At 46.6% G+C, this 25440-nt stretch overlaps 1 protein-coding gene across 1 annotated transcript in view; it reads right to left on the reverse strand.

The window, feature by feature from the left end:
• Window positions 1–6362: 6362 nt before the first annotated feature.
• Window positions 6363–25440, reverse strand: part of Tamm41 (TAM41 mitochondrial translocator assembly and maintenance homolog) — a 33644-nt gene continuing 14566 nt past the window's right edge. Inside the window, exons 5-8 of the mRNA XM_051203695.1 lie at window positions 16990–17135; window positions 13316–13481; window positions 12020–12082; window positions 6363–6513 (exon numbers count right to left, since the gene is read on the reverse strand). Of these exons, the coding sequence (XP_051059652.1) occupies window positions 6437–6513; window positions 12020–12082; window positions 13316–13481; window positions 16990–17135 (452 nt within the window). The 3' untranslated portion in view covers window positions 6363–6436. The remainder of the gene's footprint in view (window positions 6514–12019; window positions 12083–13315; window positions 13482–16989; window positions 17136–25440) is intronic.

Genomic DNA, 25440 nt, shown 5'->3' on the forward strand with positions numbered 1-25440 from the left:
AAAAGACTTTTGAGGCAGACAGACTGAATTCAGAGTCCTGCTATGACATTGCACCTGTTACTTAACTCTTGCAGTCCTGGGTTTCCTTGTTGGCTGAGGAAAGGAAAAGAAAAAGTTCCTATTTTTGTTGTAGGATTAATGAGGACGGTTATACATTGTGTTATCAGCCTCCCACTAGTGCTAGGTCATCTGCTCTATTTTTAAAAAGTATCTATCTACTGCACATGCCTGAATATATGTATGTGCACCAGATGCACGACGTGCCTTCAGTCGAGAAGGGGTCATTGGATCCACTCGAGCTAGAGTTACAGGCAGTTGTGAGTCATCGTATGTGAATGCTCTGAACTGAACCCAGGTCCTCTGAAGAGCCACAAATGCTCTTAACTGCTAAGCCATTTCTCAAGACCCTATTTTTTGTGTGTGTCTGTATGTATACATGTGTGTGTTTATGTATGCATGTATGTGGGGAGTAATGCCAAGTGTTTTTCTCAATTGCTATTTTATTCTTTTCTATTTTTTATAAATGTATTTTTTAATGGACTAGAGAGATGGCTCAGTGGTTAAAAGTACTTTTTACTCTTCCAGGGGACCTGAGTTCAATTCCCAGCACCATATAGGGTGGATCACAATTGCATGAGGATCCAATAACTCTGGCCTCTGATGGAATGAACACACACATACACACACACATACACACACACATACACACACACACACACACAGGACAAGCTTAAAAATAAGTCTTTAAAAAATATTTTTCCTGTGTGTGTGCCTGCTTGTCTGCAGGAATGTATACAGTGCTTGCAGAGGCCAGAAGAGAGTGTTAGATCCCTTGGAACTGGTGTTACAGATGGTTGTGACCTGCCATGTGGGTGCTGGGAAGCAAACCCAGGTCCTAGAAGAACAAGCAGTCAGTGCTTTTAACCACTGAGTCACCTTTCCATACCCAGGATTAATATGAAATGCTGTCTTTTGGTATCTAGACTACTTAACAATGGCAGTTGTGAGTTCTGAAGCAGTCTTTGGGAATTGTATCCAGAAAGGGGCAACAGCCTCTTTGCCAGGCATCACTTTAGTGGATTGCTTTTTAGATCTGTCAATCCAAGAGGCAGTACCTAGTGAAACAGCACGGCAGTACCTAGTGAAACAGCACGAAGAGTAACACCATTCAGAGCCCTCTGCTTGCTCAACCACGGTACACCGGACAGCAGCTAAGGCACTGGCTGAAACCACACCATTCAAAGGAGCTGGCTTTACATCTCTGTCACTTACTTCAGTGGCTCTGCCTGTAAATGACTTAATAACTAAGTCTTAGTTTCTCAGTTGTTATGAGCAGTTTTCCTGCAGGCCTGGTCCCAAAGATGTGTCAGCCCCAAATAACACACAGAGACACTATATTAGATATAAAACCATTGGTCTGTTACTAGCATTTCTTTTTGGCTAGCCCTGTCTTAAATATTAACCCACTTCTATCAACCTAAGTATTTCCACATGGTCTTATCTTACCAGAGAGAGGGTCCAGAGTTGTTCTCTCTCGGTCCTACATATTGAATCTCCTCCTCCCTCTCCCCAAAACCTCCTTGTCTCCTAGTCCCACCTATCTTGCTTTCCTATTGGCCAACAGTGCTTTATTTATTAACCAATAAGAGAAACATATTTACAGAATGACATCTCCCATCAGTTAAGTAGGAATAAAACAGCATTTGCCTTATAGGGTTGCTGTGAGGGTTAATATGAGAAATGTTTAAAATACTAAGCACTCATCAGGCTCACTGGTCAATACTAGGTCTTTTTTTCTTTTTTCTTGTTTTTTTGAGACAGGGTTTCTCTGGGTAGCCTTGGCTGTTCCCAAACTCACCCTATAGGCCAGAGAGGCCTCAAACTGACAGAGATCCATCTGACTCTGCCTTCCAAGTTCTGGGATTAAAGGCATTCACCACCACCCACTTCAAAAGTAGATCCTGGTGGCATGGTTAGTGGCAGGAGTACAAAGGACAGCTCTCCAGATGTGAGGGTTAGGGTCTCTCCAACAGGCCAGAGACTCTGCCACACTGAAGCACAGGCTAAGGACAGCAGGAGCACAGAAGCAGAATGAAAAACTGTCTTGATATCACTTTCATCCACATGCCTGCAAGTCTCTACAGTGAGTGTGGATGGCAGTCTCTAGAATAAGCAGGACACATCTAGGGTTGTAATTTTAAGAGAATCACTGTTGTCCAGAGCAGAATGGATAGCCTTAAGAACTACATGTCTGTTCTTTTGAGCCAGCTTGAGCACATTTTCTTTGCAGTTGCTTTTTGTTTGAAGTTGTTGGCTGCAGCTGTTCTTAGACAGATGTCTCTGTGGAACGAAGGGCATAGTAGATGCTGTCACCCCAGGGGGACCAGGGCAGGTGCTATCTGCTTCATACCTGTTCTTTCTGCTCCATTCTGTTCCACTGGGGATCAGAGTCTGCATTCTTTGGGCTATCTCAGCAGCCGGCCTTCCATTAGGCTTGCCCACTGGGGACGCAGTGTGGAAGATGAGGTAAGAGGGAGAGAGAGCTGGAGAGATGGCTCAGCGGTTAAAAGCACTGGATGCTCTTCAGAGGACCTTGGGTAATTTCCAAGCACCCACATGGCAGCTCACAACTGCCTGTAACTTCAGTTCCAGGAGATCTGACACCCTCACACAGACATGCGTGCAGGCCGAACACCAATGCACATAAAACTATATATATATAAAATTATATGTGTGTGTGTGTGTTTGTGTGTGTGTGTATTTAAAAAAAAAAAAAAAAAGAGGAAGAGAGGTGCCTGGCTTGACTCACATTGCAGCAGCAGTGGTGGCTGCCAAGCGGCATCTGGCAGTGTCTAATAGTGACATACAGGTCTCAACCAAATTTACTCTGAACAGCATTCAGTTTGCTCATTCACCCTTCGAGCGGGGAGTTGACTGGACCCAGGTAGGTAGAGAGGCCTGGCTGGGCTATCACAAAGCCTTGCTTAAACAGTGGCCCGTGCCTCAAGACATGGCAGTTTGGTGCTGAGTAGGCGTTCAGACAGCCAAGTGTTATCTTTTAGGGGCTGGTCTATAAATCACATCAAGATCTTGTTCACTGCATTCTATGTTAGAAGTCACTGATGCCAGCTCATATTCAAGGAAGAATTCAATGCCGCCCACTGGTGGGAGGAGGGCCAACATGTATGAATATTTTGAAACCACCAGTCAGTAACTTTAGCAACACAGCAGCAGGTACGGGCCTGTTGGTTCCAGCCCAGAGGTGCTAGCAGCTTCCTTGCCTTCTGCATGTCACCCCTCTCCTCCTCTAAAATACTCTTTTGTTTACTGGACCTCCAATGTTTGGGAACTAGTACCAAACTCTATCTGATACACCCAGAAGTTTTTCTCTTTTTCACAAGACTCTGACAGATACATCTGGTTTTATTTGTGGTTATGCTATCCAAACTCACCATCTGTATGCACTAGCAGATGTTTGAAAAAAATATTGTGTGCTACGAAACACATTAGGTGCTTTATGGATGCCATCTCCTTTAATGCTGACACCAACCTGGTCATACTGGTACGAGGCTGGCTGACAATATTGTGGTCACAAAAACACTGGGGCTCCTCAGGTAGAAGAGCCAGGATACAGCTATGAAGAGGCGGAGCTGGACCTACCTCAGGTCTTCTGGGTTGAGAAGGAACTTCCTGCCTAAAAGTTTTCCTCATGGGACACTTCATTTTTCATCCTTATATACCTGCTTGATGAGTTCCAACTGAGATGTAAATCTGCTGCTTGGAATACATGGAGAAACAGGCTAGAGTCCAGGGCAGGTTCACATGTTCATGACTAGTAAACCTGTGGGTTGTATGGGAAAAGGCAGGGGACGGAAGTCCAGAGGCCAGGGCCGGCGTCCCAGCTGTTGCTTAGTTGGGTCATGACCTTAGGCTGCATCTTCCTCTCAGGAGACCTCAGTTCCACATCTGGAAAATGAACCTGAATTCCAAGTTCTACTGAGTGCACAGGTTTCTGTAGGATGGAAGAGGCTTCACCGGATATGGGACAGAAGGTGCAAGAGCTCAGGAAGATTCGGACTAGCCTGAGGGGGTTCCCTTTGCGTCTTATAAACAGCAGGGATCATATTAGCTTCCTGTGGGGCAGGGGGGGGGAGACCACTGATGTCATGATATAAAGACAACAGCAGGAGTGGCACTGGAAGAAACAGGCGGCTTACAGTGCAAACATGAGCACCAGGGACCATCTGGAGGAACGGTGTGCTGCCATCCCCATTTTAGGGGAACCACTGTTCACAGAGACTAAGCAACTTCCCTAAAGTCTTACAGTTGGTAGTGAAGCTTTGTTCAACAGAGTTTACTCATATGCTAAGTATGTCCGCTAATTGTCAACCTGGCATAAGTCATCTGGGAAGAGAAAACCCCAATTGAGAAGGTGCCTTCATCAAACTAGCCTGTAGGCAAGTCTGGGGGATATTTTCTTGATTGATGACATGGGAGGGCCCATCCCTCTGTGGGCAGGCAGTCCTGGGTGCTGTAAGAAAGTAGGCTGAGTAAGCCATGGGGAGCAATACAGGAAGCAGCTCCCTTCCATGGCTTCTGCTTCAGCCTCCAGTTCCTGTTCTGACTTCCCTGGATGCTAAGACTATAAACGGAAATAAGCTCTTTCCTCCTCAAGTTGGTTTTGGTCATGGTCTTTTATCTCAGCAATAGAACATTAAGGACAATAGAACAATAGGACATTAAGTATATGCCACGAGGCTTCTAAATTTAGGTTGGAATGGGACAATTCTAAGGTGGAAAACCTAACTGTCAGGAATCACAACAGAATCGAAGGGTCAGCACTTAAGTTCTGAGCAATAGAAACAGTATGAGGTGGGCAGGGGACCTGACACTACAAAGACCCTGAGGTTTGATGAACAGACAACCACTTGTGGTGAATGATTAAGTGCTTACTGGTGTCCTTCCTCCTCGGTTCACAATTTTCATGCCATCTAATCCTGGGAGGAAGCTGCCTCCCATAGTAAGATAAGCAGCTCAGGGATGAACTCATCAAGCTGGTTCCATCTTTTGGCCGATCAGTCAGACCAGGACCAACAGAGCTTTGTAGGGCTCTTGGAAAGCCAGTCCTCCTCTCTCCCTTTTACAGAGACAAGTTCTTACTATGGAGCTCAGGATGGCCTTGAACTCATGATCCCTGGCTCCAGTCTCCTGGGATAACAGGCCAATGCCACAACTGGCTGGTAATATGCTTTTCTGAGAGCTTTCAAAGAGTCTCTGTCTTCCCAGATGTGGATGGCCCTTGAGCTGTCATTAGCAGTCTGCTAATTAGTTGGGGAGCAGCCTTAGTGGGACACCTTAGTGGGACACGAGAGAGCAGAGGTGAGGAGACCAGGGTGAATCTGCCTGTACTGCGTTGCTGGGTCTCATTACAGCATGGCAAAGTCAGCAAAGGGTCGTCTTGGGCTCGACACCCAAATGTCACCTGGTATATACTTTCATAAAGAATAAATACAAATGTAGAAAAAACTAAACCTAATCCAGAAAATTCATGAGACAACTGTGAGCCCTAGACGACAAAAAACTCAGAAGGGGCTGGAGAGATTGATCAGTGGTTACGAGCCCCAGCTGCTCTTGCAGAGGACCCAGGTTCAGTTCCCAGCACCCACATGGTTCACAACCTCTGTAACTCTAGTACAGGAATTTGACCCCCCCCCATCTTCTGGTTTCCTTGGGTACTGCACACATATAGTGTAAACATTCACATAAAACCAACAAGGAAACAAAGAAACAAACCACACACACACACACACACACACACACACTATAATCCAAAGTAACAACAAAAATCCCCCCAAACCAGAAAACCACTGAGTGACTGGGGCACGGGGCACTAGGGAGAGAACCCACCTTATGCAGCTTATAGCCTTTCCATGCTGCAAGTTCAAAAATACAGTGGTACTTGTCATGACCCAGACTCTGTGCCTGCCCTCAAAGTCAGAACCCCTTCCCCCACCCGGATCATAAAACACCCTCTCAACTCTGTACACAGAGGACTTTTCTTGGGATGAAAAGTTCTTTTACATGCTTGGGTTGTACCTAAGTTAGTGTCTGACATGTGAATTGAAAAGCAAAAAACAAAACAAAACAACAACAAAAAAAAAAATCACATATTGCCAGGCACGGTGGTCCATGCCTTTAATCTCAGCCCTCAGGAGGTAGAGACAGATGGATCCTGGCAAGTTTGAGGCCAGCTAGGGCTACAAAGTGAGACCCTGTCTAAAAGCAAAATACAGAACAAAAATAAACCCTAAGTATGTATGATGCAAATCTTGGTCTCCTCAATTTCTAGCAGCCAGTCAGTGTGATAAACAAAGCTCCATCAAAAAGCACAGAGCCATTTATTCATAACCTACACATAATACAAACACTAGCCGAGTCAGGGTGCTTTTCTCAACCACCCTTTCCACATTTTGTTCAGTTTCCGTGAACTATAAATCACCGACTTCTTCACACCTGCAAGAGAAAAGAAGAACAGGTGAGCAGATGCATCCTGTTCAGTAGACGTGTGGCTAGAACACCAGTGCAACTCTGACTGGAGGCTTGTCTTTGGGACTGACTGGGCACTTGAGGACCTGGTGCTGAAGGCTTTTAAAGACCAAGAGAGACCTGTAACGGAGAGTCTGAGCTGGGCTTCCCGGGATAGCAAGTCTCTGAGGTATGGGGTACTGGCAGCCACTGAGTTTCACAAGTCTTTTAGAAGGGAGGAGCACCTGCACCCCGTCGTGACCCACACATGCCTACTGCCTGCCTAGAGCAAATACTGTTCTATTTCCTGCTTAGTGCACACACCAGATTGCTCTCATGCCCGGCGCCCATCTCTCACACAACATTTACCACACTGTACAGTGTTTGTAGCGGACTCCCCTGTCTCTCTGATTAGACAGACGGCTCCTCCAGGACAGTTCTGGTCACTCCTGTATTCTTTTCTCCCAGCAACACTCAGCAGGTACTCAGTTGAACCTTCTAAAGTGGCAGAGGGAAGGCTGGCCCTCACAGCCCTTTGATATCATCCCAACTCAAGACCCCAGAGAAGAGGCTTGCTGGGACTGTTGGGAAAGCACATACAATGGGATAAATGGTACGCTAGTGTCTCCAGCCCTGCCAGTGGATGTTATTAAGGGCCTGACTTCCTTGTGTTGAGGGTGAGGTCGCTCAGTGCTTTAGGGTGTGGCCTGAGGAGCTAAAGCCGTACACTGTGATCTGTGCTGTGGTTGGAAGCGCATGCTCCCGGCTGTGGGCTTGGCAAACACATTGGCAAGGGGACACAATTCATTCCAGGGAGTGCTCTTTTAAACTACCTGGCCCTGCTACTTGGAAGCTGCCTTGCCTGCTTGGAACCTTTGGCTACTGCAGGCGGTGACAAAGAGAAAGGCAGGGTTCCCAAAATCATTAGTGATGAGCCTGGATGTGTGCTCCTGGCTTGACATGATCTCGTTGAGAAACCCAGAGCTTTTTCACTGCCTCCACCCCTCTTAATTTTCTCCCTGGAGCGATGACTCTGGCTGGCCTCACCCACCTGAACACTAGGGCTGGGAGATCATTACATAAGGTGCTGTTTCAAATTCCAGCAGAACCAACCAGAAGGCTGAGCGGAAGCCAGGCAGTCACACATGCAAGAATCAGCCCAGGCCCAGGCTGCTGAGTCACGGCTGGAGGCCTTCAGAAAGCTTAGCTGCCAGCTTACGAGCTCCTCAGAGCTGGACTGGCAGGTAAATACTGAACATAGCTGAGCGGCCCTTCGTGCTACCTTCAGCTGCTTAGAGGATTAAAGGCCTCCCTTGCCTGAACACACTCCCTCCCTTCAGCTCTGCCAGAAAGACTGTAGCAGGGAACTGTGCTACAAACAACACAGAGGCTTGGGTTGTGGGCCCGCTGGACTAGGAAGGGTGTGATGATGACTCTGCCTTCTGAGCCTCCAGTTGCTCATCTGTAAGAAGCTATGCAGGTGACAAGGGCCTGCCCACAGACAGGCCTGGCTGTGGATCTGAGCTCCCTAAAGCTTCAGGAGGCTTGGCGGTGGCCATTTATGTGCACTTCCATGCAGAAGGGCCAGAGGTTAGAGTTTCAAGGGCTTTGTCTACAGCCGTACACCCCTGAAAGTGCTCAGTCACACCGGGCTTTCACGGCATCTGAGGTTTGCACAAGGTTAAGACCAAACATTAATTTCAACAAAGGTTGTAAAATCTCAACCAACAATTTCACAAAATTCAAGCAAGCAAGGCGTTCTTCAGAGGACATCGAGGGCTGTGAAGCACAGGGAACAGGTGGGTGAATCTGACTTGGAAAGGGAAAGCCCCACGAAGAATCTACGGAGAGAGCAGAGTGGAGCTCCAGGGTGGAGCTGTCTATATCACCCACACCCTGGTCTGGGGTCCAGGGGCTACCATAACTGAGGTGTGGGCTCAGTGCTCAGTATGCAAGGGGCCCCGGCCTAATAAACAAAGATGGGCTGAAAGAAGGGGGGGGGAATCCATCTCTAGGCCACACATTCAATTCAGAAAGAAAAAGCATCAACAAGCGTTTTCTCCAGAAAACACTCTTAAGGCAGGGGTGTGACTCAGCTGCAATTCTATATTCACACCTTCGAGGAGGAAGTCAGTAAGCCTCCAGATACTTGCAGTGAGCTTCCAAATGAAGGCCTTTCCACAAGGGAAAGGTTTTCTGAGGAAGGGATACAATTTAATTTGACAAGTTTTAGACTTAGCTGGGTGGGTGTGGCAGTATACATCTACGACCCTTGAACTCAGAGACCAAAGCCAAAAGAGCTGAGTTCAAGGTAGCCTCAGACACAGAGACCCCGCCGGAAAGGAAGAAGGGATGGATGGAGAGGTTAAGTTATAAACACATCATTAGAAAGATGACGTAAGAAGAAAATAATGATCGGCTCTACTGTGTTTCAGGAAAAGGGCTGAGAAGTAGCAAGGCACGCTGGGATTTTTTTTTTTAGGGACAAGACTAAACCTGCCTTGTTAATTCAGCTGAATCTTTTGAAGTGGGAGAGGGATATGTCCTTAGAGTTAATTCTGATTGACCATAAAGACAGGTGGGAAAATGAGGAGCCAGCCACCCCGGCCCCAACCCCTCAGAGTGCGGCCCTACTGCCTCCCAAGGTGAACTTTTTGAGTTGAGTTTGACTCCTGAAAGCTGACTGCAGCCTTGGGGCCATCTTTTGTGCGGCTCTGCCTTATCTCTCGGGCTGGTCACTGATAGTTACCTAACTGTCCCCACACCAGCTTGTTCAAACTGCTGCAGCTGTCTCTACCCTGGCAGAGAAACTTTGTAAAGGGCTGCTGCTCAGACAATGACAGCTGGCTTAGCTGGTCTTTTGTTAGCAGAGATGTGATACCCTCAACAGCAAAGTACTTTCTTCAGGGGTACCCTGGGGCTTCACTTAACCCGACGAGAGCCCTACCGCCCTGCCAACACCACCTAAGAGACTGAGAGCAGCCCCTACCGAAGAAACTTTCAGAGAAGAGGGGCACGATATTTCTGAGTCAAACTACGAGTGTTGTCTGATGGTGAGAGCTGCAAAGGGAAAGCCGTGGAGACAGAGCGGCCAGGCTGCATATCACACTGGACGTTTTCCAACACAATCTGGGGGTTGGTTATTGATGTCACAAGTCATAAGGCCAGAGGACCCACAGAACTGCAAGGCTCATCATTTTCTACGGTTTCCCACAGCCTGTGGACTCCCACAGTGCCATGTGGGATCCTTGGAAGGGAAGGTGGAGCCAGTCATTGTTCAGGGGAAGCAGGGCAGTGCTCCAGGGCCCTGAGGGAACCTGAGTGGCAGGTTCTGTTAGCACTGCCCCCTGCTGGCAGACTGGAGGAATCCGAGGACAGAGGACGGGGCTGGCTCAGGTTGGAGGTTATGGAGATAGGGCTGGGTGGGAATCATGCTGACATTTTTGCTCCTGAGGTCCAATCACTATTCAAATAGGAGTATGTGTAGGTTATTTTGGTGTGTCACATGATAATTCGGTTTTATATAGGCTGCTTTTCTCAGTAAGGCATTGCCACGACTTAAGTTACTTTTACTAAAGTCAGGCACATAATAGAACGAAATCCTTCAGTCTCTCCCTTGTTTGGGCCCACAGTGTCAAAAAATTTTAAGTGATGAGCAGTTTAGTTCTACTCCACTATGTACGTGTTTGGAGCAGTGAAGCTTCTCATTGCCCAAAGAAGTCCACTGAGGAAAACAGCTTGTTTCTTCCAAAATCAGCCAGCTCCAACATACTCACACACAAACTGAGATTAACAGAAATTCCAGCATTCAGCAGCTAAGGCATCAGGCTATACACCAGCTCCAGGACAGTCTCAGACCCAAGGAGCTGGTATAGGGTCAAAGGTCACTCAGTTTGGGAACAGCTTCTGTTCCAGTTCCATTAACACATGCTTCTGTCTCCCTTTCCAGTTCATGAGGCAAGATGGCAAATGCCCACTTTCATATCCTGAGTGAGCAACCAGCTTAGGACAGATGCTTAATGCATGGGTCTCTGAACAACGATGATGCTAACTAAGCGCTGGGGGAGGGGGGATTTCCCACACACTACTCATCAACAGCCATTTTCAAGAGCAATTTGGTGATATCTAAGGGTATATTTGACAAAAATGCTGGAAACAAAAAACAAAGGAGCAGGGGCCAGGAAAACCACCCAGTGGGAAAGTGCCTGTAAAGCGTGTGACACCCAATACCCCCTACACACAGACAGACTTGCAGGATCAGAGAGCAGAAGAAAAGGACCACAAGGCTAACACATGGGAGACAAGAGAGGGCAACCCCTGGTCTAGGAGCCCAGCATCTGGGGAACGGACTTCAGAAACAGAATAAGAAAACAAATGGGGAACGAGATTCCGGGTTTCCCCACTGAGAGTGTGGCCAGGAAAAGAGATCAAAACAATCACATCACAGCATGCCATTCCAGAGCCCCGAAGCTTCCAGAAAGAACACACACATGGATTAAGGAGCAGGATGGCTTTGAACTTCAACAGTAGTCTGGAAAGTGAGAGAATAATTGCAGTAATTATTTCAAAATTGTGTCGTTCCCGCCCCTCTCTGTTTTGCTCACTGACAGAGTCTTGCTATGTAGACAAGGATGGCCGTGAACTGAGTTCTTGGGTGCTGGGACTATGGTGTGGACCACCAGACTCAGTGACCTCAAGGCTGGAAGGAAAATTAGTTTTATTCTCTACCTGGCCTAAATGCTAACTGTGTGTAAGGACAGAGAGAAAAGGTTTCAAACACAGTCTCCAAACTCATTTTCAGGAGACTGCTCATCAAAAGGACACTGTTCACCAAGAGTGAAAGGTACAGACAAAGGGGACAACACAGAGTACCCCCCCCCCAGGGCAGCTGAGGAGGAAAAGCACACCACGTGCCTCCTCTCGGAGGCAATAATGACTTAGTCTAAACTGCAAGTATGGAGTAGCACTGAGACAGGAGGATGTGAGTGGGTGGGCCTGACAGGAGAGCAACAGACAAGGGACATAATTGGGTGCCCCAAGCACTGCCTTCCGATCACCCACGGGAGATGGCACCTAAAGCAGAAGCGGAGGATGGCAACATAAATCCACCACTCAGGAAACAGCAGGGAAAACAAGCCCCTCCCAGGGAACAGAGGGAGCAGCCAGCCAGGACTGCGGCTTTTGCGGTGCTTCGAAGTTACAACTTCAATGCAGGGTTGCCAGGACAAAACCCCACACAGGAGCTATCAGAGGGGAGAGGAGAGGCCACCCTCCCGCCAGCACTTCAGAGAGTGAGTGGCCTGGTAGATGTCCGAGGCACACTGCAGTCACAACTGTGTCTACAGGACTGCAGTGTCCGGGTGTTATGGTGGGGAAGCGTGAGGATTGCACAGGCACAAGGAAGATGCACGTGCAGTTTTGTATTTCCACCAACAGCACCGAAGCCATTCTGTCCAGCAGGCACACCCCAGACACCTATTTCCAAAGCTCTTACCAGCAGTAAAAAGGCCTTTGGTGCTCTGCCTGATGCTTGAAGGTCTGACTATTGACGAGACCCCTGCAAAACACAAAAACAAAAAGGATACCGAGAGAAGCCCAGACAGATGGTTGTCATCCTAGCAGTCTTAAAAAAAAAAAAAAACCCTAAAACTAGTTATTTCCAGTTATTCAACAGAACTGGTGGAGGAGTGCCGTTCCTGCTAGGGAGTGACTGTGAAAGGGGTGTTGAACAGAGGGTTGGGTACTGCAGAGGCCAGCTGTGCTCAGGCCCAACTGTGTGACCACTGGCCAAGGCCTGGGCTACTGTGCAACCCATGGGTGGCAGGCGAACTTCAAATGTCATCTTAGGAATTTAAAGCTGCTAACATCTTCTAGTTCTCAGTTCTAAGACGCAGGAAGATTTAAAGAAATGTTCTTTTTTTTTTTTTTTTTTTTTTCCTTCCCTAGGAGAAATGTGTCCACTGTAAAAGTAAATGAAGAGAATATGCTAAGACACAGGGTTCAAGTCCTCCATCACCTCAGGACAGCAGTGACCCAGCAACGGACCTGTCCTGGGCGCAGGGGAGTGAGTACATGGGCACACTCAAGAAACCTGGTGCAGGATCCTGAGAGAGGGAGAGAGGAGCCAGCCTTATGCTAATTCCCTACTGTAAACCACATTTCTAATCAATAAACATTTACCGAGGGAAAGCAGGAAAATGGACTCCTTTGAGATTTGGGGTCATTTTCCGTTTCCTCCCTACTGTCCTTTGCTACTCCAGAGAGCGGTGGGCCTCTTACAGACAGAGCCTTGCCTTGCTACTTAGCCTAGGTTGGCCCTGAACTTACTATGCAATCTAAGCTAGTCTCCTCATTGCTGAGACCACAAGTCTGCCCCACCACACAGATTTGAGTCTTGCTAAACATCAGGGAAGATCTAGAGTGAATTCAGAGAAACATGAGAGCCATCAGAGGGGAGACAGAGCCTGGGACCAGTCAGAGAAACTGAGAGGCCATCAGTCTCTCCTTCTCACACCACAAAGGACACACACATCTTTCAAATGACATCCAGAAGTTATGTTCTTGAAACCAAAGCATCGCCTCAACCACTGGCAGTGATTTAGGGCTCAGGATCCTGAAAAATTTCCCACTGCTTGTTTCAAGCAAGGGAACTCTGAGATGTGGGAATTGCTCATGCTTTTCTTCTCTCTATTGATCTCGTTAGGCAAGCAGGAAGAAAAAATGTGTGTGAAGGGCAGAGACTGCTTTCGCCGAAGCCAGCCCTTGCTCAACACCAAACCTGAGGACACACCTAGGCGCACCACATCACCACAGTCGGGGTCTTGAGCTACTTGCAGTAAGGTTTCCTCCACATCTCTGTTCCTCCCAGGAGGGTCCATGATATGATTGATTTGCTGCTGTAAGGTTCTGGGCAATGTCATTAGCTGAGTGAACTGTCCTTCTGGGCTTTTATCTATCTGGGAGAGAGAGAGAGAGATGACGTCTTTGCAAGCGCTCTCAAGTCTAGACACAGTCGGACACATGGCTTCTATTTAAAAATCCCACAGAATCTCAGACTATGTGGGACTCCCATGCATACATTTGTAATTAAATAAGGTTTTCCTTCTAACGGAAGCACCACATCTACCCCAGGTGGTATAGGAAACTGAGTATTTATGTGGTTAGGATTACAGGTCCCTTCAAAGAGGTGAGCCCTGGCTTTAGAATATTCCATTCTTCATGAGGAAAGAAGAGAAGCCTCTTAAACAATTTTTAAAAATTATTTTATTTTATGTATTGGTGTTTTGACTGCATGTATATTTGTACACCACATATGTGCTTAGTTCCTGAAGAGCCCAGAATTGGGTGTCTGATGCCCTGGAATTAGAGTTACAGACAGTCTGAGCTACCATGGAGGTGCTGGGAATTGAATCCAGGACCTCTGCAAGAACAGCTCTTAACCACAGCTCTTCAGAGGATCAGTTTCTGACTTGTAGTTTACACTGTTCAACTTGTCTTAAACCAGCAGCTCAAGGAGGTGGGGCTGCAGCTAACAAGTCCAGATCAAAACCAGGGCTCAGGTCCTCCTTCCCACTCTGAAGTGAGTACGAGGCAATGAGATCTGAATTTGTGGCCCTGCTCTGGGCCTCATCTATCCGGTGCCATACTTCACAAACGACTGCAGGGACCCGCCTCACTCTGAATCCTCCAGAACACAGAAGGTGAGTGGTTGTAACTGATCATCATAACTTAGTTGTCAAAAATTAGCCCCACTGCTGAGATGAGACCAAAGCAGTTCCCTAATAGAGTGAGTGTGTTTCACAGAATTAAAAATATAAGAACATGAAAACTACACATGAGTGTAGCTGCCTACGCCATACAGAGGCCGTTAACACCTTCACAAATGCTTCAGGAGCAGGTGGGATGGCTCAGCAGCCTGGTGCCCTGAGTCCCACCCCCAGGATCCATGTCATGATGGCAGGAGAGAACCAATTCCACAAAGTCATATGGGACCACACTCACATCATGCAAGTTCAGGGCCGTCCTGGTCTATATAGTGTGTTCCAGGCCAGCCAGGGCTATATAGTGTCTCAGGATGAAGGCATTCATCTGACTTGCTGTGGGTAGGCTGGTCAGAGGTGAAGACCTGGCCTCCTGCACTGAGCTGGAAGAACTCTGAAGGGTCTCTAGCTCCCAGCAGCTTCACCGAGGCAGATGAGACCCCTGGGTACAGGAGCATCCTACCTGAGATTGGCACTGGGAGTGTTCCCATGAGCAAACTCACAGTGTTAGAGCTGCCACTGAGAGCACTCTGATGTGTGACTCTCTGCCCTTGGCCAAAAAGCAGTAAGAAAAAGTAAAATCACATCTCAGGATGGAGAAATTACTGCGATCTGTACACACAGAAAATGTAGGGGTGCGGTGGCCATTTTGTGTACCTTGATTAATCGGCAGTGCTCAGCTACTTGGTCAAACACCACTCAAGATGTTGAGGAGAAGGCATTTTAAAGATGCAATTTAGCTCAGGTAGTATACATACAGATGAAATATGTTACTTTTGTTATCTTAAAAAACTGGTAACAGACGGTTGGTGAGGGGAATTGGAGGATGGGAGGGTGAGGGAACTGTGATTGGTATGTAAAATAAGCTTGTTTTTAATTTAAATAGAGATTAATTAAAATAAACTGGTAACAGTAAAAAGATAATTCATCTCTCAGCTGAAGTACAGGAGAAATGTCCATGGTCCCTGGAAGAAGGTAATCTGCCTCTAGACTCAAGGCTGAAGAGTCAACTCTTCCCTGGGTTACCAACCCCCTAGCTTGCCCTACAGATTGGAAACCTGCTGCCCCACAGATTCATGAACTAAAAAACTGATCTCTTTCCTACCACCCCATCCCATCACCCTAATGGTGCCATCTCTCTAGAGAGCCCCAGCAAAAAACAAGTGTTGATGGTCCCTGTCATGTCACCAGGGAGTCTGGCCTTTACAAGAACAAATGAGTCCTAGCGGGTTATAGTATACAACTATAAACCCAGCAAGCAGAAATCCTGACGAATTTGCAGCATCAGGTGTGGTAGAGAACCAATGGACTGTTTCCATTCTTGCTGGGAAGGAGACCAGAATCAGTGTTCACAGTTACTTCAAAGAAATAAGAGTTATTTTCTTTGCCTCAGGGATGGATTCATGTTTACAACCCTTGTGATGAGACATCTGAAGGAAACTGGAAACCTGGATATTCTGTTATGTCATATTTGTCTACAATATCAAAAGCAGAATGTCTTTCCCTTCTTTTTCTTTAAATTACATTTAGTTATTTATTGGTATGGGTACACATACCACGTCGGGCATGCAGAGGACAGAGACAACTTGTGGAGTTATGTTTGCAAGAAGTTTTTACCCTCTGAGCCACCTTGTCGGCCTGATCAATTAAGTAGTATTAATGGTCTAATAAATTGAATAGACAGTTCTCAAAAGATCTGGCTTTACCTTAATTACCTTAATTCCTGGGTACTACCTAAAGGACTCTAATACACCACAGGAACCTTTGGCATAGCTATCTTACCGCCACACTATTCACAACAACCAGGAAACAGAATCAGCCTTGTTGTTTGCTCACCAACAGATGACTGGGTGAAGAAAGTATAGTGCAGGGCTGGGATGTAGGCCCAGCAAGCAGAAAGTCCCAGGTTCAAGCCCTATATAAACTGGGCACGGTGGCACATGCCTACATTCTGACACTCAGGAGAATCGGGAACTTAGGGTTATTCTTGGCTATATAGGAACTTGGAGAACAGCCTGGGCTGCCACTGGCTGTCTGAAATAATTAAAAAGAAAAGAAAACATGGCATGGATTTACAAGGGAACTGTAAAGACAAATGAAATCATGCTAACTGCAGGAAAACGGATGGTGCTGGACATAAGGGAAATAAGGTGGCCACCCTAGACAAGAGGGCATCTTCAGGAAGAGGAAGTAGGAGGGTAATGGAATACATTCATCAAAAGCAGAATGGCACCTGACTACGGGACAAAAGGGAACTGGCTGGAGTGGGCCAGGGCACTCAGAGGGTGGGACTCGAAAGCGAATAAAGTGTATGGACATACATGCATGAAAATGTCAATGAAGCAGGTTACTTTCATTAGCTTAAAAAACTGCTAACCTAAAAGAAAGTTCTTGCCACCAGCCTTGAGGAACTGGCCTGTAATTCTAGCTTCTTGGAAGGCTGAGGCAGGACGATTGCCAGGTTCAAGGCTTCTAGGACAGTAGAATGAGTTCAAAACCATCCTGGGCAACTTAGAAAGATCCTGCCTCAAGGTAAGAAGTACCAAGGGGGTTGGATGTAGCTCAGTGGTAGAATACTTGTCTGGTATGTACGAGGCACAGATTCAATTACTACCATCTTAAGAAGCATATATAAATAACGAATGAATAAACAAATATTAGCTCTTCCTTTGATAGTGTGGGAGTCAGGGCCCGCACAGCTCACCTCTAGTCGGCCTTGTTGCATTTTATACACCACCTGGGGGTCCTCCTGTAATATGTTCCCATAGAGCTCTCGGAAATGGGTTACATTGGGCTTCACGATGTTCAAGACTTTTGCTTTCTCCTCACCAATCACCATGCGAAAGTCACCTAGTTAAAACAACCAGAAAATTCAGTCTTCAAGAATTCACACCTTGATCAACCGTGGTCAACCGTGGCTGACTGGAGCAGTGTGGCAGGATCCCTCAGCGGAATACCTTTTCTAAAATGGCCACCACGGTACACAAAGAATTAGAGAGTTTGTCTGGGGAGAAAGAGCCTTTGGCGTTACAGAACCCTGTGTGTCAGCTACCGTCCAGTGATCCTCTCGTGTAAGCTCACTGGCCTGGCCATGGGAGCTCATTTTCCTACTAAGGAAACCTTTGCACGACATGGAAACCCTGCCTGTGGCTAGTTGTTGACTGTTATTTTAGGTCCTCAGCACCCATGTGACAGTTCACAACCAACCACCTGTAACTGCAGATCTGGTGGATTTGACACCATCTCTTGCCTCTGAGAGTGCTGGTGTACTTGATGAGGAGACACACATGCAGGCAAAACACTCATTCACATAGAACAATCTTTAAAAATTTCAAGTGGAAAGAAAGGAAGGATGTAACATTTGCAATGGATTAATTTTGGGCAAATATTTACTCTAAAGGAAAAAGAGCAACTTCTATGTTGTTTAGGCCCAGGTTGGCCTAAACCTTAGCCTTCACCTCTTGATCCCTTGCTCTACAGGGGTTCTAGGCACATGCCAGCAGACCTACTGGAGCAACCTTTGAAGCAAATGAGAAGTGACTGCTCTGCCACTGAGGAGGATCAGCCAGTCCTAGAGGGAAGAAAAGTAAAATGGACAGGCTGGGTGAATGCAAGAGGCTGGTGGGCGGGAGGGTATGCGCCTCAGAGTGGAGCACTTTCCCGGCTAACACAGGGCTCTGGATTACATCCTGGTCTGCCAGGACGAAGAGCTCCCAGGTGCAGTGCCATGAGAGTGATGTGCTGAAGCCCTCGGGAGCAGGATGGGGAGAGAATCTGTCACTTAAGAGGTCACTTCTGTGACAATGATATCAGAGCCCATATTCCCTTTGCCAATTTCTTTCCTTGGAGAGAGAAGGATTCTAAGAGGCTATAGCCTAACAGTGGAATTTCCTTGAGTAAACTGTTGGCTTGTTAGGGAACAGTAAAATTACAAAGCTGTCTGCAAGAGAATGAGTGTGGCGTGACCCCTCCCAGACTCATGTTGGGGGTGTAGTCTCTACTATGAGGAAAGGGGGTGGAAACTATCTGACCGTGCGTGGTCTTTGGAGAGACCAAGATTAGACCAGGCCCTCATGGTAGAGTCTCCAGGACTGGGTACGGGTGGCCTCAGAAGAACACTGAGCAGGTAACAGTTATACACTTGCTCTTATCCCATGTGCCATCTTGGCACACTGCCAGCAAGAAAGTCACCAGGTGAGGCCTTATGACCTTGGCCAGAACAGGAAGCCCAACCTTCCTTCCTTAGTAACTGCCCAGTCTGTGGTACTGTACTACCAGAACAGAAAACACACTAAGCCAATGCCTGATAGCATGTACTGCAGCGAGGAATAAGACACACTGGCATTTTAAGCATCAAAGGGCCAACTTACACTATAGTATGATGGACCCGCAGCTAAGGAGGGCGAGCCTTCCTCGGAAAGACAGCCTTCTAAAGAGCCTGTGGCAGCTGACCTTGGTACAGACCAAGCCTGCCTAGTCAAGTCTCATAAGCTGCCTACACCTAGGTGTGTTTGCTTTTTCATTGCTATTTACAGGGGAAGTGAGCTACACAGGAAATGCCAAGGGACACTGCTAATGAGAGTGTCAAGAAATGGGTTGTTTCAATACTGCTGTTGATACCACGATCTGCCCAAATCCTTCTGGAAAGCAGTCAGGCAGTAAGCCCATCCCTGGAGAGTAAGTCTGAAGATACCAGCAGTGGAGATTAGGCAATGGTATCTATTGAGTACCTGGCAAGTAGTGGTGCCATTCCAATGCTTGTGCTCTCTCATCTATAGCGCATCTCCTCGGCAGAGAATATTCAATTCCCATGGGGTATGCATAGCAACAAAAGATGTAAAGATTAGGTCATGTGCCTGAGATTTTCCATGTTAATTTTTCCAAATTAATGTGCTACTTGTAACATACAAAAAACAAAACAAAAAGACCAACAGCAACAACAAAAAAAAAAAACCCTGTTTATTAGACAGAGTATAGTTCAGTGGCTAAATGTTTGCCTAACTCACACAGGTCCTAAGGATTGAGGGATGATTCTCCCACCCCCATACAGAAGCCCACATGGTGAATGCTTAGTTTCAGCTAGTGGTGCTACTGAGATGGGCCTGGATTGTAATGGTGCTAACATCATGAATGGGTTATTCTACTCAAGGGCTCACACGTCAATGGACTATTCAAGAGGCATGTCTTGAAGGGCATATCTTGTCTCTCTGATTCCTGGTTGCCATGAAGCTTTCCCTCACCATGACTTCCTTCAATGCTGCTGCCTAACCATAGGCCTAAAAGCAGCGGAGCAAGCTGACCACGGACAGAAACCTCTACAGCCATGAGCCAAGATATTTCTTCCTATCTTTGCTTATTTTGCCTCATTAATGAAAAGCAAAAGTTCACTTGTTCAATCCTCAGTTCCCCCAGAAAAGCTGCACTATGATGGTTCACCCGTGCTCTACCATGTATACTACCTCTAAAGCATAGTCCTCTTACATAGCAAGACAGAAAATTATAATTGGTAGAAAATTAGTTAAAACAAAAAACAAAACAAACACACAAACAAAAACCGTAAGACAAGGGTCTGGCAAAGACAGCCACTTGGTGGCTCACAACTGTCTGGAACTCCAGTCCAAGAGGATCTGACATCCTCTTCTGGCCTACATAGACACCAGGTACGCACACAGCACACACATACATGCAGGCAAACACTCAGTATACACATAAAATTTTAAAAAACTTAAAACACACACACACACACACACACAACGGTATGATCTACACTGAAGGGTGGCAGTGGCAGAGTGCTTACGTACAATCATCAAGGCCCTGGTTTCTATCCTTGGCACCACATATGCACACAAGGATGTTCAATTGTTTAATTATGTCCCTGTGTGTACATGCACACACACATGCCATAGCATGCATGTGGAGGGCAGAGGGTTATTTTTGGAAGTTGGTAGGGCTTTCTTGTTTCTGCACACCAGGTCACTGGGGTCACAGATGCAGGACAACCTATCTGGCATTTTTAAAGGGTTTCAGGGATGGACTAAGGTTGCCGGGCTCTTGAGGCAAGTGCTTTAACCAGTAAGACCTCACTACCCTGTAACAGAGCATGCACACAGGCTTACATGTACTTTCTCATGTAGTGTCAAAGCTCTACGAAGCAGGTGCTATTACCATTCCAAGTTAGACAGGTGAGGGGACTGGGGTGCTGAGAAAACGTTCCTCTCAGTACCAGGGTACCTACGGCTGAGGCAACTATTTCTCTCCACTCTGTAATCTCCCTTACTTCTGCAATGATGAAATATTCCAACATCTTAAAATGCACAGGACAAACAAGTGTAATAATTTGTCAAGGATGAATGGAATGATGGTTAGGTTAGAGTCCAAGTGTGTAAACCTTATTAAACCTTTCTTATGTGTGTGGGCACATACATGGTCATGCATGTGGAGTCTGACTGGCTAATTCAACTGCTCTCTAATTTATTTACTGAGGCAGGGTCTCTCACTGTACCTGGAGCTTACCAGTTCCAGAGAGTTCAGCTTGTCAGTTATCCTGGGAATGGTGGGGATGCCATTTGTGCTTCCCAAATGTTGGGATTCCAGGCAGCTACCACCACACATGCCTGTCTTTTTATAGATGTGTTTTGAGGATCCAAACTCTGGTCCTAATGCTTGCTCAGCAAGCACTTTACCCACTGAGCCATCTCAGCTAACTTCTTTATGCTTTTATGACAATAAAGCAATGACAAAACATACCAGAGCTGAAAAGATGGCTCAGTGGTTAAGAATACTGGCTGCATTTCCAGAAGACCTGGGTTCCATTCCTATAATCCACATGATGACTCACAACTATCTGTAATACCAATCCCAGGTAATCCAATGCCCTCTTCTGGCCTTCAAGGGCACTGCAGACATGTGGTATACAGATATACAGGGAGGCAAACACCTATACACATAAAACATGAAAAACAAATACAAAGACAAACATTTAATATAAAATACGAAACTGGACTCTCAATCAGCATAGGACTGAAATGTCACCAGACTCTGAGTCGGAGTCTAAGAAGGCAGACCCTGATTGTAAGACCAGCTTGTGTCATCCCCTCCCTGTCTATAGGACCTGCAAACTCAAGTTCTTATGTCTGAGGCAGTTACTTTATAATAATAGAAGGACTGTACTTGACCAAAATGTAGAAGCAAGCTAACCCAAATCCTCCCACAAAGTGACAGTTGTGATTAAAGACTTCAGGAAACACTTGGGACTCTTGGCGACTTGTAAGCTGACTGGTGCAGGCCAGGTGCACTGACAGTCACATGCTGAGCCTAATTCTCCCACTGTAGTGCAGCAACCTCAGGAGGAGGGGAGAGAAATTGCGGTTTCTCATTTCATCACAACAGAAGGAGCAAGACAATGGGCACGGCATGAACCACGTATGATGGTTAAAAGAGTTTATGTCCAAAAATTCCTTTGCAACCAAACACAGGGGACGAAAAAAACAGACTATTGCTTTTTATTTTGTATCTTTGCTGATGGGTTTTAACCCTTGGCTGTTCTACCCAGACAGCTGCCAGGATAAGCCACAGAGGGAAAATTTTTCTTTTGACTTTGACAGGAGTTGAACTCAGAGGCTTGGAAACCATGTGTAGATGGCCAGCTGTGATTCAGACATACTCAACAGGGAGGGACAGGAACTACTGTACCATACAGATTCTGGCGTTCAGACAGGCAATTCTCCATGGTGATAGGAGTCAAGTTACTTAATCTTCCTGAATAGAAAGAGCTCAAGTTCTAGGTTAGCCTGGGCTACACAGTGAGGCTATACTACCTCAAAACAAACAAACATACAATCTCCACAAGTGCTGGCTAGTTTTATGTCAACTTGATACAAGCTAGAGTTACCTAAAGGAGGGAACCTCAACTGAGAAAATGCTTTTGTAAGATCAGGCTGTAAGTGATTTTCTTAATTAGTGATTGATGGGTGACCAGCCCATTGTGGCTGGGGTCATACCTGGGCTGGTGATTTTGAGATTCTATAAGAAAGTAGGCTAAGTAAGTCATGGGAAAGAAGCCAGTGAGCCGCACCCCTCCAAGGCTTCTGCATTAGCTCCTGTCTCCCAACTTCCTGCTCTCTTTGAGTTCCTGTCCTGACTTCCTTCAATGATGAACAGAGATATGGAAGTGTAGCCAGGCTGGCCTGGAACTCACAGAGATCCGCCTGCCTCTTCCTCCTGAGTGCTGGGATCAAGGGTGTACTGTTTTTGTTTTTCTTCTTTGCTGTTTCAACTTTTGGTGTCATCTTAGAAATCATTTTCTAGTCCCAAGTCTAAGAATTTCACACTTGTGGCTGGGTGGTGGTGGTGGTGCATGCCTTTAATCCTAGCCCTCAGTAACCGAGGCAGGCAGATCTCTGTGAGTTCGAGGCCAGCCTGATCTACAGAGCGAGTTTCAGGACAGGTTCCAAGGTTACACAGAGAAACCCTGTCTTAACAAACAAGCAAAAAAGAGTTTCAAAGTTTTAGCTTGTACATTAACTCTTTATGTCCAGGATCCAGTTTGAAATCATTTTGTAAAGGAGTGCCTTAGTGACCCAACTTGATTCAGGTAGACACAGGTTTACTTTAACAGAGATAACTAAGGCAGTGTTCTCAGGAGGTGCCCAAATGCTCTCTGGACAGCTCTTCCTCAGCTGCAGAAAAGACACTACTCTGGCTGACCGATATGAGAGAACGAACAGAGAATGCTTGGGGGCCACTGACAGGCATGCTCCCTTCACACATCAGACAAATGCAACACAGCTGAGCTTGGGGAGGAATAAAGAACCAGGCTCACCACATGGTCCAGGCCAGAACCCCTGACTTCTGCCCATCTCAGACACTGACTGAACACCTAGTGTGCAGGACTCAGGATCTGCTGGCAAGCACAGGAAGGGTCCAGCATCTGCAGAGTGGGCATGAGACCTGGGTTCAGATCCCACAGCACATGCATATGCTCACAAGAGTGACATGCACACATAGAAAAAAGAGTTTTAAAAATCTCATCCTAGTTGTTAGAACAAAGGCTAAAGATAAACCAAAAAATTAAGATACAAGCCTGTGTCTGACCAGAAAGTGAAACAGAATAAAAGCAAGGGAAGGTGCCGGGGTGCATATAGCTCATAGGCCTGTACCCGGGCAGAGTGACCCGAGAAAACCCATGGCCATCCCTTCCCTGAAGGATCAGATTCCGGGCACACCCTTAGCTCAGCACGAAGTAGCTATGGACCTGAGAACACAATGTAGCTGGGACCCACCGAATGTAATCCCAGGACTGAAAGACTCAGCCCAGGACACAGTGATGGGGGAAGGAGGACAACCCAAGAGCCCATGGGCTGCTATGGGCAGACCTACAGTCCAGGCCGGGCCCTGTATCTCCTACCCAGTTCATAGCACCCATGACCTCACCCAGTCCCTGGCAGTAAAGGCTATAGTGGCTCTCAGCAGAGCCCATCACTTGCAGGGCTCTGGCATGGAAGGCAGCTGGTTCTTTCTTACCCAAGCACCTGACAGTCTTGTCATCCCTTAGATCTAAAGAGCGAGAAGAGTGGAGTCCCTCAACCCCATGGTCTAAGTGCTCATCTAGTTTTGCCCAATACCTTTTATCAGCATGTATAGGACTTATGAGTGACATTTCAACTCCAGCCTGGGGACATACCCAAGATAATTAGTACCCACTTAGCCCTTTCTACCCAGTAATTTATACAAATGGACTTGCTGAGATTATCAATAAAAATGATAAAGAGAGCTGAGCTAAGTGTCAACCACTGATTGATGGAGTAAACAATAGAGCTCCAGCCTGAGGGAGTTTATATAGCCCATAAAAATAACTAGAAGCAACAGTAGTCATTATTAGAGCATTAGCTATCAATCAGATAGCCGGTATAGCTTTGCACTATCTCATTTGAATCGTCTTTATAACATACGCAGTTCATTTTACAAACAAGAAAATGGAGGGGGAGACTTTGAAGGGGTTAAGCACCCACAGAAAGTCTACCACTTACTAGATAAAGGGAATCTCTGTGAGCCTCAATTCTCAAATCTGTAGAATGGGGCAACAACACAATACCCAATGAAAAGTCATTGTTTGATTAATTAATCACAACTGGAATTACTGGGGTTACTCCTATTGCACAAGAAAGGCCATTTTCTCCTGCTGTAAGCCACAGGTTCCAGGCACATCAGCTATTTGCCCCTAAACATTCCCTTGTCTGTTTCATTCACTGGTATCTCTTTTGTAAAGAGTTATTTTAATTTTGTGAGTGTTTATAATTGCACGAGTGGAGGTCCCTTTGCCATCAAGGAGGAGGTGTTGCCCCTGAAGCTGGAGCTACAGGCAGTTGCGTGTTATGGAAACAAACTTGGGTCTTCTAGAGGAGCAGTGTGAGCTGAGATATCTCTCTGATCCTGAACAGCAGAATTCTCTCCCCAGCTTTTTAAGGTGGGGATCTGGGACTGCCGGAATGCCATACTGGGACCCTTGCCTGAAATCATTTTAATACTTTAAAGCTACATAAGAAAGATTCCACCAGGTACTCTCTCTTCCGTCACTTCTCAGAATGGCTTAGGGGCCAGGCAGCTCTGTCTACCTACTCCTTCCTTACCTACCATTTACATGAATGCTGCCAGCAAAGTGGTCACTGGTGTCACACAAACATACAGGCTTATTACTATTCCTGTCAATACTGGCCAAGCTTGCCTTTGCCAGTAAGTTCTGGCAGGAACCTGTCCAACCACAGACAGGTGCCCCCTCCACTCCCCAAAAAACATTAAATTTCACAGCTTGGAAGACTATAAAATGGGGCAATTTAAATGCTGGAACATTCTGAAACTTGGGAGATCTGGGCACTTGCCAGAGGGAAGGAATTTGAGAAGTTCAAGGACACTGGGTTCTCCAAGGCCCAGGAAAGGAAGGAGGAAGCGAAACCCTTCACCACACTGCCTGTGGCAGTCCACAGTGAGGGCTCCATAGACAGCTGGATCCTTTACTACCAGAAGAAAAACCAGCTGCAGGTTCAGGCAGTTTGAATGGTCACTTAAGAAAGTGGAGGTTCAGGGAAGGTGGGGCCCACCTGTAATCCCAGGAGGTAGAGGCAGGTGGAGCAGAAGTTAAAGGTCATCCTCAACTATG

Source organism: Phodopus roborovskii, unplaced genomic scaffold (genome assembly GCF_943737965.1).
Source record: "Phodopus roborovskii unplaced genomic scaffold, PHOROB, whole genome shotgun sequence".
NCBI classification, from domain to species: domain Eukaryota; kingdom Metazoa; phylum Chordata; class Mammalia; order Rodentia; family Cricetidae; genus Phodopus; species Phodopus roborovskii.